The sequence below is a fragment of the Enhydra lutris genome, unplaced genomic scaffold, assembly GCF_002288905.1.
Source record: "Enhydra lutris kenyoni isolate GAN:26980312 unplaced genomic scaffold, ASM228890v2 scaffoldscaffold12, whole genome shotgun sequence".
Classification (NCBI taxonomy): domain Eukaryota; kingdom Metazoa; phylum Chordata; class Mammalia; order Carnivora; family Mustelidae; genus Enhydra; species Enhydra lutris.
In genome coordinates, this window is record NW_019154096.1 from 18420429 (window position 1) to 18438831 (window position 18403).

Sequence of the window (18403 nt, forward strand, 5' to 3'; positions counted from 1 at the left end):
TTTTAATAGGGCAGTAAAACTGTTCCATAGGATACTATAATGGTGCATATATGTCATTGTTCATTTGTCAAAACTCATACAACTTTACAGCACAAAGAAACCTTAGTTATGCAGATTTTTAAAATAACATCTTAGGAGACTGAGAAATCGGGACGAGATGCTAAATGTGACAAAATAATCTATATAAATGTATTAACTTTGTTGAAGGGAGTGGAAGGGAAAGGTGCTGATCTAAGTAACTTGGGAAATAATCAGAGGCTGTAAGACTAAGGTAAGAAAGAACTCTAAATGGCACTGTACTCTGGTTGGTAAAGTTGTAGCCCATGAAAATATGGGTTAACAATTTTCAAACCATTATGCATGTTTTCTTGAATTAAACAATTAGCTAAATGTTTCTCACTGTTGGAATGGATGGTGACAAATAAGCACAGGGAGAACCATGTGGAAAAGAGGAAAGATGAGGGAGATAGGCATGCAGGCTGGAAACACACACTCCCCAGATTGAAGCAGAAATACTAGAGGTGTATTTAGGAGACCATGTTGGAACATGTGGTTTATATAAAGCAGGGGTTTTCAAATTATGTTCTGATGAGCCCTTCAGAGGCTGGTGGGCAAGGGGATAAGGAGGCTATTGAAGTGTTGAAGCAAAGCAGTGCAGCAGGTATATTAGGAAGATTGATCTGACAGTGGAGCCAAGGGCTTGTGTTAGGAAATTATTCAGTAAGTCAGATGAGATGCATGAACCTAAAGGTATCACTGACCATTACTGGTTTGAACATTGATGATGAAAATGGATGCTTGGACTCTCGCCAGGGAAAAACCAACAGGACTGGGTTACAGATTGGATGGAGGGGAAGGAGAACTCAAAGATCCCTGATTGAAATGGGTAAAGGTGAGGGACGGGCACCTGGGTGGCTCAGTTGATTAAGCCTCTGCTTTCCGCTCAGGTCATGATCCCGGGGTCCTGGGATTGAGCCTCACGTCAGGCTCCCTACTCAGCTAGGGATCCTACTTCTCCCTCTCCCTCTGCCTGTTGCTCCCCCTGCTTGTTCTTTCTCTCTCTGTGTCAAATAAAATCTTTTAAAAAATAAAAATAAAAAAAGAAAGAAAGTTGTTGAGTGTAAATCTAAAAAGTTTTCATCACATGAAAAAACTTTCTAACTATTGCGTTAGACTTCCTGTGACTGTTTTGCTATATATCCAAGTATCAAATTGTTATGATGCACATCTGAAACTATTATGTTTTAGGTAAATTACATCTCAATTAAAAAAAAAAAAAAGAATTAAGCATTAAAAAAAAAAAAAAGAAAAATCTTATCTTGCTACCAAATCTGGACAGAACAAGTGAGCTGACACCACTCCAGACTAACAAAATATAAAGAGGCTTTTTCATGGCAACGTAATACAAAATGTCTTTTAAGGTCTTCAGCTTTACAAAAGAACATCATCATCATAATTATAATTTATGAATAAAATAAGGATTGTAAAGATTTTTTGTTTTTGTTTTGTTTTTAAGAATTTCAATGCAGTGGTACTGGGGTGTAAGGCATATGGAAGATAATTCATTGATTATATCCAAGTTCTAAAGGGAAATACAAAGTGGAATGAAATTAACTTGAATATGTAAACTAGAACTACGATGGCTCACTGCAGGATCTGTACCTTGTATCAGCCGTGGGGATGAATACAGCAGACCTGGACATTGTGTTTTGGTTGGCACCTCAGTTCTTAATTAAGGTTTGTTGCTTTCTCAGAACTCACTAGGCTGGATAGCCCTTGTGCCTTTTAGGGGATGCCCTGTGTTACATCATAAAGCCCTAGGTTCTGTGGCTAGGCTAAAAATGCCACATCCAGTGTCTGTGGATTGGCTTCTGCTGAAGTAGCTTCACAGGGTAGTGTTGTTAGGTAAGGCAGAGATTGTTAATGATGATCCAGCTGGTGAAGATAAAATCCCCAGCAGAAGACTTGGTATTCCTTCGAGCTGGTGACATCAGCCCCAAACCCAAGGCTCATCTTTGTGAGTGATAACAAACTCACCAAGGATTTATTGCCCATTCCTCCACCACAAGAAATTAAACTATAAATGAACTAAAAATATAAAGAGATATTTACTTGCTCTCAGTATAAAAAAGGTATACACACACACAAATACAAATGCAAATTTACTTAATATAAAGGTTCACAAAAAACATGTTCACGTTAGCAAAATTCATAACCAAAATCAAAAGATACTAGAAAAATATTGGTTAAGATATAAAATAGACAAAAGAGTGTCTAGAATCAATAATACTCTAGTCAGGAGGCACCTGGGTGTCTCAGTTGGTTAAGCATCTCCTTTCGACTCAGGTCATGTTCGCAGGCAGGGTCCTGGGATTGATTTCTGCGGGGTGGTGGGGGGAGGAACTCTCTGCTCAGTGAGGAGCCTGCCTCTCCCTCTCCCCCCCACTTGTATGCTCTCTCTCTCTCTCTCTCCCAAATAAATAAAATCTTAAAAAAAAAAAAATACTCTAGTAGTAGCATACCCAGATCTTAGTTTCACATACATTTTCCAATAAAAGGAACCAGGAATAATAGCTGATTTTAGGAATGGGACAAAAGTATGTGAGATGAGCCTGGACCATCTTGTAGTGCCAGAAAGTAACAAAGTGCTCAAAAAAGATAAAAATAAGAACAATGATGGTGTATGTCAAAGGGACATGGAGCCAACTGAAAGAGATCCAATAACCAAATCTGGAACAATTTGAGCAACAAAATAAAGCACTATTGTAATAGAACCCAAAGTGCACAATAAATATCCATGAGTTCATACTGATATAAATAACGAGTGAATAAATGAATGGGGGAAATAGAAAAATCTCCCATGCAGGAGAATTCTAAATAATGTATGTAGATACTCTGCCTTCAAGGTGGTAGAACATAACTTGCCACTCCATAAGCATAAGCTGTATATAGTAATTTTCTTCCAAAAAATATTATATGGGAAGTGGGGCAGGGTTTCAGGGGGGTGTTTAGTAACTTTGCGGACAAATACTGCTGCAGTCAGGTGATTGAGGTTAACGTCATAAGTGAGGAAGTCATGTTAATTGGACACATTCTTGATATGTGATGAAGATGTCATATCATGTTTGTGATAAACCCACCAAAAACCCTTATCCCCAATCAAATCCTGACAAAAAATAAAGGAAAAATCCCAACTGAGGGTCGTTCTAAAAAAAATACTTGACCAGCACTCCTAACTGTCAAGTCATCAAAAATAAGAAAGGCTTGAGAAACTTTATGAGGAGCCTAGGGAGACCTATGATGAATAAATGTAATGTGGTAAATGGGGTGGGATCCCAGATGGTATCCTAAACTAGATAGATGTAGAAACTAAGCAAATCTGAATGAAGTATGGACTTTAATTAATACTAATGTGTTGTTAATGGTTCACCAGTTGTGCAAATGTTCCATTCTAATGTAAGATTTTAATAGCAGAAACTGCATATGTGATAGATGAGAAGTATCTGTACTATCGTCAGTTTTTCTGTAAATCTAAATCTATATTAAAATGAAAAATTTTTAGAAAGTTGAAGATATTATGACACTCAGTCCTAATTATTAGGTCTCCTAAACAAGGGCATTCTTTTATAGCCACAAGACTAATATCATCTAAAAAATAACATTATTGAGATAGTAACACCCAAAGTACAGTTCATATTCAAATTGCTCAAATTGCCCTACTAATTCCTCATGTAGCTGCACTGTCGTTCTTAATGCAGAAGCCAATCAAAGATGACATGTTGCACTTAATTGTCATTTCTCTTTAGTCTCTTTAACATACAACATTCCCCTGATGAGGAGGAATTTTAACGCCCCTTTCTTTAGAAATGGATAGATAGCTGCCCTTTGTTTAATCACTTGTTTATTTTTTATTTTTTTAGAGACTTTATTTATTTGAGAGAGAATGAGAGAGAGAGCACGAGAAGGGGGAGGGTCAGAGGGAGAAGCAGACTCCCCGCTGAACAGGGAGCCTAATGCAGGACTGGATCCAGGACTCCAGGATCATGACCTGAACCGAAGGCAGTCGCTAAACCAACTGAGCCACCCAGGCGCCCTGTTTAATCACTTATACATGTTTTTTAAGGAGCAAAACGCAGCAAAGTCACAGTTGTTGGAGACTACACCATTTCTCACAACTGGGAGTATGTTCATCCAAAACTGCTTTTCGTGAAATAACGCTTGATGTTTCAAAAGAGGCCGAGGGCTTCATAGTACCAACCAACCAGCATGCTGGTTTTGTGCTGTAATCACTAATGTCAGGATTAAATTAGGTGGTGGTGTAGTTCTTGTGGCACATGTTTGCTTTCTTTTTCTGTTGGTGAGTTGCCCAAGACAGTATAAAGTTTCCCCTCTAATTTTCTTATACAAAAAAAAAGGGCTTAGACATTCTCTAATCAGTTGACCACCCAAGAGAGGAGGACATAAAGAATAGTTTTTAATCCTTTTAAGTTTAGGTTACTAAAATAATCAGAACATTAAAATTTCTGTTATTTGTTTGCTATACCAAAAAAGGGTTCAAACCTTTCAACCTCATTAATAAGAGGTCGTACCATGAAGGGTGCCCGTGGAACAAGGGAGATTGTTCTAGCTCTAAGGTGAGGCATGAAGGGGAAATCTAAAATTCTCTGAGTCGGAGATACTGGAGGTCTTAGAAAGATTTGAATGAATGAAATGAAGTGGTTTAAGAAATATAAAAGTGGAATGTTTCCAAATCACTGCAAGTTTAGTTTTAATTAGAAAGCGACGGAGAGTTCGCAGATGTGTCCTTAGTTCTAGAAGACGCAGTTCGTAGCATATAGTATACCATCAGTGATAACCTGGTCTTGTGCAGTAGAGAGGAATTAAGATTTTTTTTTATAGCTTTGATTTTTTAATACCCCCCCAATTATGGTTTGATGACTAAAAATGTGTCATAACTTTTGCTTCAAATGTAGTCTGTTTTTAAAGCTGGGGAAACAGGGATGATTTTAAAACTAGGAGTCAGTAAGACTCAGTTTTTGCAAAATTATTGCAAAACTGAAAACATACTACGAATTTTAGCAAGACAGGTTATACTGCTACACAATAGAATTTCATGGATGCATTATGAGGGTTTGAGTGCTAATATGCACATAGCCTTCTGCCTTCATATGAGCCTGTGGCTAAGAAATTTTTTTTTTAATTTGTTATTTTTGGAGTTAAGATTATCTTAAAGCAGAATTTTAAATTCCCGTTAGAGTGGGTAGGACCTGGCAAGGTTGACACGTGCATCTGTGAGGTGACTGAAGTTGACTGCTGTGCAACCCAAGCCACACGGAAGTGTCCATTGGGAGGACTTGGCAGCACTTCTAGGGCTGAGTTCAATTCAGGGAAGTTCACTTCATACTCAATGTGGTACCCAGTGACCGCCAGAGAACAAGACGGAATCCAGATTTATGGCTTTCCTTTACTCATTTATTTGTGTTGAGGCATGTATTTTAAAACAGAAAACTTTCCCAGCATTTTCAGTAGTAGTGGTTTGTGTGTTCTTTTTCTTCACAAGAAGCTTTTTTTAAACCTTAGATAACAACCGAACTCTTGTTACCTTTAATGTTCACGGAGCTAATGCTAAGTTTGGGTTTCAACATATCCTGTGCTGAAGGGGCTAAATGAAGAAAGCAGTTCCTCTGAGTTCAGAGTTAACTCAGGAGTCTGGTGTTGGTCAGATGGTGGAGTAATTCTTAACCCCATCTGGTCTAGGCACCTAACCAGTTTCATAGGAATTGGAGAGTGTGTAAATGCTGACGAAAGATGGTGGTATTCCTCCGTGTAGACTTTGTACACAATCAAAAAATGGGTCTCAGACATCTTTTTACATACGACAGTAGTGTATTGGCGGGCCACAATTACTTAGGTAACTTCTGAATATTGACTTCAACTAATACTGGGCATCCACCTGCAGTGGGTTATGCGTTACATGAAGTACAAAGTGTTTTTGCTCTAGCAAGAAGAGCACAACTCTTAAAATTAGAAGTTGTGTTTATTATATCTTGGCTTTGACGCTTGCTGGATGCTGAATTCAGAAGTTCCTCAATGTCCCTGACCCTTGTGTTTATCAACTAGGAGTTTATTTGTGGTGACACTCAGAACAGTTATATCTGGCAAACTGGGGGTTGCTGGAGATTGGTTCACATAACAGATGCAGTCCCCCACATTCTGTGGAACTCTGACCACAGGATGCAAGGTTACTTGAGGGCTTCAAGGGTTTCCAGCCCCTGCTTCTGTAATGTACTCTGCCAAATTCAGCATACTTTTTAAACATTTTTCTTTGGTTTGGGTCTAGCACCTAGTAGGTCCTAGTGGTGGGAAGGGGTGTGGGTGGCTAGGGGAGAGAGTGCGAGGATGAAGTACAAGCCTGATTTGCTGTGGACCAGTTTCTTTCCCCTAGTGTTATCTTTAGCTCTCCTTTTAGAGTAGAAATGAGAAGCTCTGGAGTAAAATTAGAAGTTCAGCTCTGACAACATGAAAATTCCAAGCTTCCTAGTGCTTGATGACTATAATTAAAACATGCATAAGGACTTTCAAAGGAATTTTTACTGTCTTTAGCTCTCCTTGGCAGTTTTAAACTTGTATCATTGGTTCCAGAATTCAGGATTTGGGGGTTTTCTCATGGATTTGACTTTTTCTTTCTGTATGTAATTTTCATAATTTTCTTCAAGACTGTCGTTACCTGATGGCCACTTCACTGTTGTTTTACGGAATGGGAATTCTCTACTGCAGAGATTTTTTGCAACAGACCCTTCTCAAAATTCATGGAGGACAGAAGTTACATATTATTTTGGCAGTGATCGTGCACAAACTTCTGCTCCACAATGGCTGCTTAAACAGTAGGAAGTAGGAAGAATATACAGGTACAGTGTGTTATTGGGCTTTGCACTAGTTGCAATCATTTGGACGTAAATAGGCATAAATTCATTATTTTCAAAAGATTAAGTTTAAATATTTATTTTTTATTAGATATTAAATTTTAGTATATTATAACTCTTCCTCTTTTCCCTTATAATCTGTTTTAGTGTCTGAGTAAGGACAAAGTTTGTCAGAAGTCAAAATCGCCTATAGTTATCTTCACATTAGTTTAAAAAATTCTGTTACACCAAAACCAGCTTATGATACTGATAGCGCATTGCTTAATCATAATCAGTTTTAATCCAAAACCAAACTAAGAATATTGTCACACCTTAGGTTTGCTGAAGATGCAGAACTCAGAAATTCAAGTTCTTGGACCCCACTTCCAGAGATTCTCATTCCCAATTGATTCTTATACATGGATTCATTTGGAAGCTAAACTGTTTGTAGAGGATGCTTTTCAAGTAATTCAGAAGGTGGGCGGTGTGCCTGGGTGGCTCAGTTGGTTAAGCATCCAGCTCTCGGTTTTTGGCTTAGGTCATGATCTTGGTGTCCTGGGATCAAGCACCCATGGGACTCCGGGCTGAGTGTGGAGCCTGCTTAAAATTCTCTCCTTCCTCTCTCTCTGCACAACCCTCCCCCCCACCACCACCCAACCACGTGCATGCTCTCTCAATCTCAATCTCTTTCTCTCTCTGAGAAAACCAAGTAGTTCAGAAGAACTTGAGGATTCCTCAGAGGATTCTAGGATCAATGAAATTGAGTTCTCTAAGGACAACTTAATTATATTTGCCTTTTCTTTCTGTTTAAAGATTTTATTTATTTGACAGAGAGACACAGCAAGCAAGAGAAGGAATACAAGCAGGGAGAGTGGGAGAGGAAGAAGCAGGCTTTCCACCGTTGGGCTTGATCCGGGAACCCGGGATCCATGACCCAAGCCGAAGGCAGCTGCCTAACAACTGAGCCACCCAGGGCCCCTTATATTTACCTTTTATTCACATCTGTTTTATTTGAATTTCTAAGAAGAATTTCCTCTGGAAGAAAAATACTGCTTTGGAAAAAGTCAGGAAACTATTGTTATAGACAGTTTCTAGGATACCTTATCATTTAAGAGTCTGATCCTATTTTGAAAATTCATAAGAGTCTTTGTTAATATTAGAGACCTAATATTCAAACAGAATTAAAGTGAACTGTGATAGTGCTCGCTTCGGCAGCACATATACTAAAGTGAACTGTGATAAAGGGCAGAAAATCCTTGCCCTTTTTCTCTGTCTCACATGAAGCCCTTTATAAACTTGGTTGTCATAATAACCTGCCTTTTTTTATTCCAGCAAATTCTGTGAATTCCCTATACACAGTGTTTCATGGTTTTTCTGACAGATACTGTGTACTAGTGTGCTGCTAATGCTTAACTACTGGAGGAAAGAGGACGGATTCCTATCATTTGCGAATTTCCCAGATATAAATTCTGCCTACAATAATGGCCTATTTCAAGCTACCAATATGAGGTCTCCGAATATGGAGTTGGGAGAGAGACCTGCCATAGGGAACATTTCCATCATACACACAGAATAGATGAACTTCCAAAGCCACTTAAAATGTAGTAAGATAACTAGAAAATGAGGAATTTGAATATTAATGGTCGGCTTTTAATGTTTTATATATTTAAATTATTTTACCATAGAATACCCAAGATTTTATTTCCATGCCTATCTTTGGGGAACTAGAGTGTGTCAAAATGGAAAAAGACTTAACTTTGCATTTGCATTCTTATGTTCTTTAAGTTAGTTACCTATGTTAAATTTATGAGCAACAAAAGACTGTTAAGCTAAACATTGCATTGTACGGAGTTCCAAAGAAGACCTCATACATGAAAATTCATACATAGGGATACTAATAGACAATACCCTGAACACTATTCCTCTAGTATTTAGAGCCGTGGGTTTCATATGGCTGTTTCATGTATGTCAAGAAAAAAATAAGAATGTGATATTAAAAAGCATCTCAGTTGAAAGGACTTTTCCACTAAAGGATATAGGTATAACAGTCTAAACTGTTATCCTCCTATTGTTCCTGAAATATAACCAGGTGGTCAAGCTTGATTCAAATTTAGAATGACACCACCTAAAGGAATAAAGATTTAGAACAAGGATGACAGTCCCGACGCGGGACTCGATTCCGGGACTCCAGGATCATGAGCTGAAAGCAGTCGCTCAACCAACGGAGCCACCCAGGCGCCCACCCCCCGTAGTTTTTAAATAACATTCTTTAAGGATATGTAAAGATTTAAGAAAATGCTCATAATATCCCATTTAGAGAAAGGGCAGGATAAAAGTCTATATGCTCCGGCGCCTGGCTGGCTCAGCTGGTTAAGTGACTGCGTTCAGCTCAGGTCATGATCCTGGAGTCCCGGAATCCAGTCCCGCATCGGGCTCCCAGCTCCACAAGGAGTCTGCTTCTCCCTCTGACCTTCTTCTCGCTCATGCTCTCTCTTGCTGTCTCTCTCTCAAATAAATAAATAAAATTAAAAAAAAAAAGTCTATATGCTCTAAGATGTCAGTTAATTATGTTTTAATTATATTTTAATTCTATTATAAAATATTGTTCCTAAATATTGTCTTTAAATATGTTAATTATGTTTTAAAATAGTGTTTTTTCAAGATATTGTAGAAAAAACTGGAAAAGATCATACCAAAATGTTAAGGGTCAATATTAATAATTCTTAAAACTGGGTGATAGGTAGAGGGGGATTATATTAATACTCTTGTTTCTATACTGTAGACTTTCATATTTCATAATCATTTTTTAAAAGAATGACAATAATAAAGTTTAAATCCTTAGAATTAGTGTTTTGTAACTTCTTTAGAGGTCAATTAACCCTGTCAATTTTGTTATTAAATTTTTATTGGTGCTTTAAGGTTTTTAAATCATTCAGGAGAATGGCAGTTCAGATTTAAGAACATTTGATAAAAATTATAATATATATAAATGTATGGAATAGCATTTGACAAAAAAGATGGTTCCTTCAGTAATGGAATTACTAGTGATTTTTGTCTTTTTTTTTTTTAACATCGTCTAAAAATTCTAGCATAAGCTGTGTTTAGAATCTTAATTAGGAAAAGCTTTAATCAATTTTTAATGGAATACTGATAATTTTTATGCACTAAGGACTTTATTACTTCTAGTACTAAGAGCACTCTTACTAGTTGCTTCTGAGACTCATCTTTGAACAATACTGTTCTCTAAGATGGTTTTGGTGAAGGATGGATTTATGTCTGAACATCTGTCTAGGAAATAGCCATTAAGTATTTTTCATATGTGAAATATGAAACAAGGGCCATCTCTACTATACATTTGCATAAAATTTCTTTTTAAAGTAGTTCAAACTTTTCAGTATAGCCAGTGTAAATATAGAAAACTTTACCTTAGTGGGAGGGAAAGGTATCGGGAGTATTTTGGCAAAGTTTTCCCTCTTTAGGCAGAAAAAAGATTAAGAGGAAATGAGTAACTATTTCTTCCTGCCTCTATAACTGAAACAGTATTCAAATTTATAGGATGAATTTCATTTGTAGCAAACACTTTCTTTATAAACCATGAGTTTATCTTGTAGGTGGCCTTTTAAAATAAACTACTTGATTTTATACACTGTGCTCGTGGTTTGGCTTTATGCCCGACCTCCCAGGTTGCAAACATCCAGAGTAGGACCCAGTATTAAAGAAAATAAACCAGAAAAAAACAACACCTAGAAAATATTACAGATGTTAGTAATAAATTACTCAGTAATATTCACATTAGAGCAGTAATAAATTATAATATTGGTGGTCCTTAAAAATTGTCTCGCTGTTTACTAAGACATTTAATCTTTCCCATGTTCCAAATGAAATGTATTATTGTTTTCTACTCTTATAAGAGTTAGGTATTAGGGGATATTGTGTTTATTCATTTGACTGATTCTATTCAATACAGAGGTTAAAAAATAAACCACCTATAAGCATAATATCAACTAGTACCAAATCCTTACAATATGTGAGAAAATTATGTTTTGGAAGTCAGTTACATTAAAAAAAATATAACCTAGAATATACTAAAGGCAAAACAATCCTGACAAATTCTAAAATTCAAAAACAATTTAGAAGTCTATGGAGGAGTGATAAATCTTGAAGAAAAAAGCCATTAACTGCGCAGGGGTGGGGGGGAAGAGGCATATTGAGGAAACCATGTTGGAACAGATGGCTTATATAAGGAAGAGGTTTTCAAATTATGTTCTGATGAGCAACCACAGGGGCTGGTCAACAAGGTGGTAAGGAGGCCAACTATTAAAGTCTTTAAGCAAAGGCAGTGCAGCAGGTGTATTTGGAAGATTGATTTGACATTGGAGCCAGAGGCATGTGTTGGGAAATTATACTGTTAAGTCAGAGGAGATGGCATGACCTTAAATGTATCATTGGTCATGGGTTTGAAAATAAAATAGAAAGATGGATTCTTGGACTCTCACCAGGGAAAAACCAACAGGACTGGGTTAGATATTACAGCAAAGGAAAGAGGTGTCAAGAGTGACAGTAATGAAGAGTCTCGTGTTGAATTTAAGTGCAGTCGTGCTGGGTTGTAAGGCTTATGGAAGATAATTCATTGATTGTATCCAAATTCTAAAGGGAAATACAAAGTAGAATGAAGTTAACTTGAGTATGTGAACTAGAACTACGATGGCTCACTGCGGGATCTGTACCTTGTATCAGCTGTGGGGATGAATACAGCAGACCTCGAAGTTGTGTTTTGATTGGCCCCCCAGTTCTTAAGGTTTGCTGCTTTCTCGGAACTCACTGTTCTGAATAGCCCCTGTGCCACATCGTAAAGCCCTAGGTTCTGTGGCTAAAAAAAAAGCCGCAGTCCAAGTCTGTGGATTGGCTTCTGCTGTAGTAGCTTCACAGGGTGGTGTTGTTAGGTAAGGCAGAGATTGTTAATGATGTGGCTTCCAGCTGGTGAGGATAAAATCCCCAGCAGAAGACTTGGCATCCTTTGAGCTGGTGACATCAGCCTCAAACCCAGGGCTCATCTTTATGAGGAATAGCAAAGTCACTAGGGATTTACTATCCTTCCCCCACCAAAAAATAAACTATAAATGAACTAAAAATATAGGAATGTAGATACTCATTTTCAGGGTAAGACAAGCTTATTTACTATAAATGCAAACACCTATTTAATATAAAACTTCGTAAATATGGGTGTTATGGGCTGAATTGTGTCCACCAAATTCATATGAAGGCCTAATCCCCAGTACCTCAGAATGTGACTGTATTTGGAGATAAAAGATTAAAGAAAGTGATTAAGTTAAAATGAAGTCTTTGAGGTGTCTTAATCCAATGGGACTAGTGTTCTTAGTAGAAAGAGGTTACACAGACTAAGAGATGACCATATGAGGACACAGTGAGAAAGTGACCATTACAAATCCCAGGAGAAAGGCCTCAAAAGAAACCAAACCCACCAACACCTTACTCTTGGCCTTCTAGCCTGCAGAACTATGAGAAAATAAGTATCTATTGCTTAAGCCATCCTATCTGTGGTTTTTTGTTTTGTTTTTAAGATTTTATTTATTTACTTTACAGAGAGAGAGCACAAGTAGGGGGAGCAGCAAATGGAGAGAGGGAGAAGCAAGCTCTCTGCTGAGAAGGGAGCCTGATATGGGGCCTGATCCCAGGACGCTGGCCACCCAGACACTACTCTGTGGTATCTGTTTAATGACAGCCCAACAAACATAGTTCGGCACATATTTTTAGCAATACGTAAATAATACCAAAACAGTATCAAACAATAATACTAAAACACTCTCAGAAGATAACAAGAACCTAGACAGATATTGCTTAATATGCAAAGAGACAAAGAAGGACCTAGAATCTACAACCCTCCAGTAACAGTAATCGAATGTAGCACCCAGAACTTTGTCTTAAATACCACCCTCCAGTGAAAGGAACCAAGACTCTTTGGAGAAATGACTGATTATAGGAATGAGGCAGGATATACATTGGTTGAGTCTGGGGCAACATATAGTGCCAGAAAGTAGCATATTGTTCAGAAAAACAAACAAACAAATAAACCTCACAATTATAGGTCTGTCAGAGGGACACAGGAGCAAACTGAAAGATCTTGGTGCTCAAAGCCTTGAGCAGCAGAATGAAGTACTACCGTGTTAAAACCCTAAGTGTAAAATAAACTTGGGAGTCCATATTGATATAGATAAATCACTGAATAAATAAATTGAGAAGAGATAATTCTCCCGTGCAGAAAAATTCAGATAATTCGTGTAGCTATTCCACTCAAGAAGATTGAACATAATTTCCTGAACTATGGCCCGTGCATAGCAGCTTCCCAAGAACACAGTATGGATGGGGTTGGGGTAGGGAGTAACCTTACAGTGAAGTCTGATAAACCCTACCTCAGCCTGCTGGTCAAGGTTAACAGCAGTGATAAATCATGCTGATAGCGTGTCCTTGATACAATAGGAAATGGTCCTCCTCCCAAAAACTGATACCTCAATTTAACCATGAGAAAACATCAGACAAATTCCAGTAAAGGGATCTCCTCCAATATCCACCAGTACTCAAAACTGTCAAACTATTTCCCAAGGAAAGTCTGAGAATTTTTTCTTTCTTTTTTTTTTTAAACCAGAGGACTTAAGGAGACAGGGTAGGTAAACAGAATATGCCATCCTGGATGGGATCTGGGGTCAGAAAAAGGATGGTAGGTAAAAACTAAAGAAATCTGAATAGAATATGGGCTTTAGTAGTTAATAACATAGCAATATTAGTTTGTGAATTGTGACTAATCATACTAATGCAAGATATAGGTAAGAGGGGAAACATGTAGGGCTTATGGTAACTATAGTGTATTCCCAACTTCTCTGTAAAATTAAAACTATTCCAAAATATTTTAAATAGATCAGAAGAGTATAGAACAGGATATCATATACCATGTGCATCATAAAGCCAGTAAACCCTTCAGAAAGTCATGTTTACTGGTTTTCAGGAATGTATATTAAAACATCTGTGAGATTATTTTTCTCCTACTTAGCTGGCACACTTTCTCGTTTTTTTAAATAATGATGCCAATGAACAGCAATGTATAGGAGTGTAAAAGTGGAACTGCTTCTCTGGAGGGCATTTTGATGTGAGATAAAAATGTACGTGCTCTTTGAAGCAGCAACATCCTAACGAGGAAGTGAGTATAATGGACAGAGAACTGTTTTTATGTTATGTGCAATCGCAAAAACCTGAAAGTCAACCAAAAGCCTATTTTATGGGATTATTTAAATAAAACTAAGAGAATCTCAATGAGGAATGTAATGAAGGTATTAAGAATACATACATAGAATATTTGAGGGCAAAAAACTCCATGATGTAGTACCTGAAAATGCCAATTGTAAGCCATGTGTATGTGTTGCTCCATTTTTGGGTCTGTCCTTTCATTGTATGTGTGATTATACATATCTGTTGGATCTGCGATTTGGCAAAGTAATCTTAACAGATGGAGTTAAATTAAATCCTGTTAATGATTTAGGCATTTTATAAACGTTTAAAGAATATTTTAATGCATGTTGTAATATATCAAGTATTGACAGTACCATCATTATAATTAGAAGCCAGTACTTCTTAAAATAGAGTGAAGGACCACTTTTGTATTACAAGTTATGTGTGACACACAACATGTTGCATATAACATGTGTTAGATTTAGGTTTTGGGAATATTACATGTGGACAAAAAGTAGAATTTGCATATAATAAAATGTTGCCTGCTGTTCTCTCTGGTAGGGTTGGGACAATTTTTATTTTTGGTGATTTTCTACATTTTCCAAATGTTCAAGGAACCATAGACTTTTTGTGATGACAAAGGTTTTATTTTTAAATTCAAGTATAATTAACGGTGTTATTAATTTCAGGTGTACAATGAGAAAGTTTTTAATTTTGAAAATATAAAATTTTCCCATGATACCATACCTAGAATATTGAAATCCTCTTCATTTTTAAAAATAAAAAGTATTTTTACTTTTGCTCTGAGTGGATTTAGTTTGTACACAAATTTGCATTTATACAAATTTACACCATTGTATGTTTCCCATGTAGTTTCTACTTTTCTTATTATTAGGTGAAGTTTTTGTAAGCAGTTAAAAGCATTATTGTATTTGATTAGTCTTCTACTTTTTACTTCTAGGTTGGTGTTTGGAATGCTTTATCCTGCATATTATTCCTACAAAGCTGTGAAAACAAAAAACGTGAAGGAATATGTAAGTATAGATTTATGAGTGATTAGGTCTAGCTTAATGAATCTATGATATTCAAGATAGAAAAATCATTATTTTAGAAATAGCTGGGATAATGTTTTTGGATAAAAATGTTATGTAAATAAAAAGACCAACTTCATTAACTTCATAAACTGATTTTGAATACAATTCTAAAGTGGAGTTTCAAAAAAAAGTTCATGGTCAGTTGGCATTTAAGTAAGTGTAGGATTTCCAGATGGGTAATTGGATCTCTTATTCTTTTTGTCTAAGTTCCAGTTTAAGAAGTTGGGTGGACTGTTTTTTAGCCTGTGAATTTATAGGTAGACTGAAAACATATAATTCTTTCTCACCCCAAACTTTTTTCCTTTTTTTCATAGCTGTTATGTCACTTTTTAATTGATTTAAATACACGAATACCTCATCACTACTGACAATTGCAGTCCTTTTTCTTCTTAAATCAGGCTCTACAGTTGATGCTTGAACAACACAGGGGTTCCCCCACAGTGGGAAGTCTGAGTATAATTTTTTAACTCCCCAAAACTTAGCTATTAATTGCCTACTGTTGAAGAATTGCCTACTGAAGAAGCCTTACCCATAAGGTAGACAGTCAGTTAACACAGGCATGTTAAATACTCTATTAAAAGTAAACTGGAGAGGGGCACCTGGGTGATTCAGTTGGCTTGGCTTCAGACTCTTGATTTCAGCTCAGGTCGTGATCTCAGGGTCATGGAGCCTGCTTAGGATTCTCTGGCCCGCTCTTTTTTAAAAAAAAAAAAAAAGCAAGCTAGAGAAAAGAGGTTAAGAAAAATCATTAGGGAAGAGAAAATACATTTATAGGACTGTGCTAGATTTATTGAAAAAGAATTTGAGTAAGTAGACCTGCACGGTCCAAACCTGTGTTGTTCAGGGGTCAACTGTACTAGCTGATAATATTCCTTCTTATTTGGAATGTTTGTCATACTGTTATTAAAGATCTTTTTTCCTGAATCTCATTAACTACAGTTGAAATACAGGGTGAAGTTTCTCAACTTTGCACCTATTTCACCTGTAAAGCATTTTAAACCCAGGATATGCAAACTGGTATGCCATGTAGTTGTGGTATTCTCCTATCTTCCCTCTAAATCTGGGTGATTTTTTTGGAAAAGAATTAAGTACAGATTGAAAATGAAGTTTAAATGAGATGCTGTAGTAATACGAAGATATTACCAGTGGGCACACAAATACCATGCCCTAAAATTAAAAGGGGATAATGGTAAGGAATATGAAAGTGTAATAATGTGGGGAAAAAAGAAATAGGCCTGTCATGTGTAAGTTAATGCTAAAAGAGCAAAAAAAAATGGTGTTATTTTGCGACTAACCTAAGAACCATTATAAAATATTTATCTGTTTCTTACTATGCATCTGTTTTACTTCGTTAGTGTTAATTTTTAGAGACTTAAAAACATGGGTTTGTGTGTTCTAATTCCTTAATACTCAAATTTTTGTTACTGTATTTGTCTATAAATTTGGGATTAATAAGAATGGTCTAACCCTGCAGTTTTAATTGTCTCACAAGTTAAAGATAACCTATGGAAGAGAATCCAGTAGCATTCTTACTCAAACTGATGGAAAAACTATAAAACTGGATATATGTTGATATATGTACATATGTATGCATACATGTGTGTAGTTGGGTATATATTTCACATATTGTCTTGCAGTTTTCAGAGAATAACTCATTAACAAAGTAGGAACTATCTGTACATAATTTTGCTGTGATATTGTGACTCCGAAAAGTTCCCTTAATGTGCTCTTGGGAACATCAGAATAAGGAGTAGTTGAAGAGAAACTAGGCAGGTAGAAAGGCAGTTGGTTTGATAGTCACATGGTAGTCAACTCTCTACAAACAAAATGAAAGCTAAAAGCAAAAATGGTCAGGCATCAGAAAAGAAAAGGCAGGGCATTTACCTTTAACTAGGAAATATGATACAACTCGGAAAACCTGGCGACCAGATTGTCTGCCATCAGGGCTGCTAGCGAGACCAAGCGGAGACGTCACATGAGAACATTTGCATTTATTTAGTTTCCTACCAGTTTCAAAGTACATTTATACATTATTGTTTCTAACTGCTACTGTAACAAATTGCCATGTACTTACTGGCTTAAACCAACCCAAATGTATTCTCTTACTGTCCTAGAGATCAGAAATCTGAAATGAGGGGCACCTGGGTGGCTCAGTGGGTTAAAGCCTCTGCCTTCAGCTCAGGTCATGATCCCAGAGTCGTGGGATTGAGCCCCACATCTGGCTTTCTGCTCCGCAGGGAACCTGCTCTCTCCTCTCTCTCTCTGCCTGCCTCTCTGCCTACTTGTGATCTCTGTCTATCAAATAAATAAATAAAATCTTTAAAAAAAAAAAAAGAAAGAAAGAAATCTGAAATGAATCTATAGGGCTGTACTCTTTCTTGAGGCTCTAAGGAAAAATCTGTTCCCTTACTTTTTCTAGCTTCGACAGCCTGTGTGCATCCTTGACTTAGGGTTCTTCTAGTCATCATCTTCAAAGCCAGAAACATTGAGCTGAGACTTCTCATGTTTCCATCCTTCTGGTTCTCTCTTCTGCCTCCCTCTTCCACTTATAAGGGTGCTTGTGATTACATTGGGTCCACCTGAATAAACCAGGATCCTCTCCCCATCTTAGGGTCACCTGGTTGGCAACCTGAAGTCCATTTACAACCTGACTTCTCCTTTACCATATAACCTAACATATTCATAGGTTTTAGGAATTAGGACTTGGACACCTTTGGGGGAAGGAGACATTATCCTGTGTACTATATCTCACTGGTCCTCACGACAACTCTAAATCAATAAGTAAAGTAGGTGGGGAAATATTTCGGTATTACAGTTTCAGAGAAGTAAATTAACTTGTCCAGGGTCGGTCACATAGATCATTAAGGCAGGAATGGTATCAGATTGGATATCTTGTTCATAATGTTTTATTCTTTCTCTGCTACCATGCTACCTTTAGAAAAGTAAATGAGGATTCTAGCTTCAGGAAAAAGTAGGAACAATTTTCACAGCAAGCCAGTGGACCTACTTCCAAAGTAGACCTGCCAGGGCCACAAAAATCAGGGTATTTTTTTTTAAGAAGGGCACTGAGGCTGCTTAACCAGTCAGTACTAGGACAGAACTCATAAGCATCTAAATCAACTGTGATCAAAACGGTTAAAGGTGAAATTGGGTTTTGAAAGTATT

General features: G+C 37.0%; 1 protein-coding gene across 2 annotated transcripts in view; it reads left to right on the forward strand.

Annotated features, from left to right (window-relative positions):
* LOC111145077 (receptor accessory protein 3) overlaps positions 1 to 18403 on the forward strand; it is a 95192-nt gene that overhangs the window by 29556 nt on the left and 47233 nt on the right. For both annotated transcript variants that reach the window (XM_022499699.1, XM_022499700.1), the window contains exon 2: positions 15106 to 15178. In XM_022499699.1, the coding sequence (XP_022355407.1) occupies positions 15106 to 15178 (73 nt within the window). The remainder of the gene's footprint in view (positions 1 to 15105; positions 15179 to 18403) is intronic.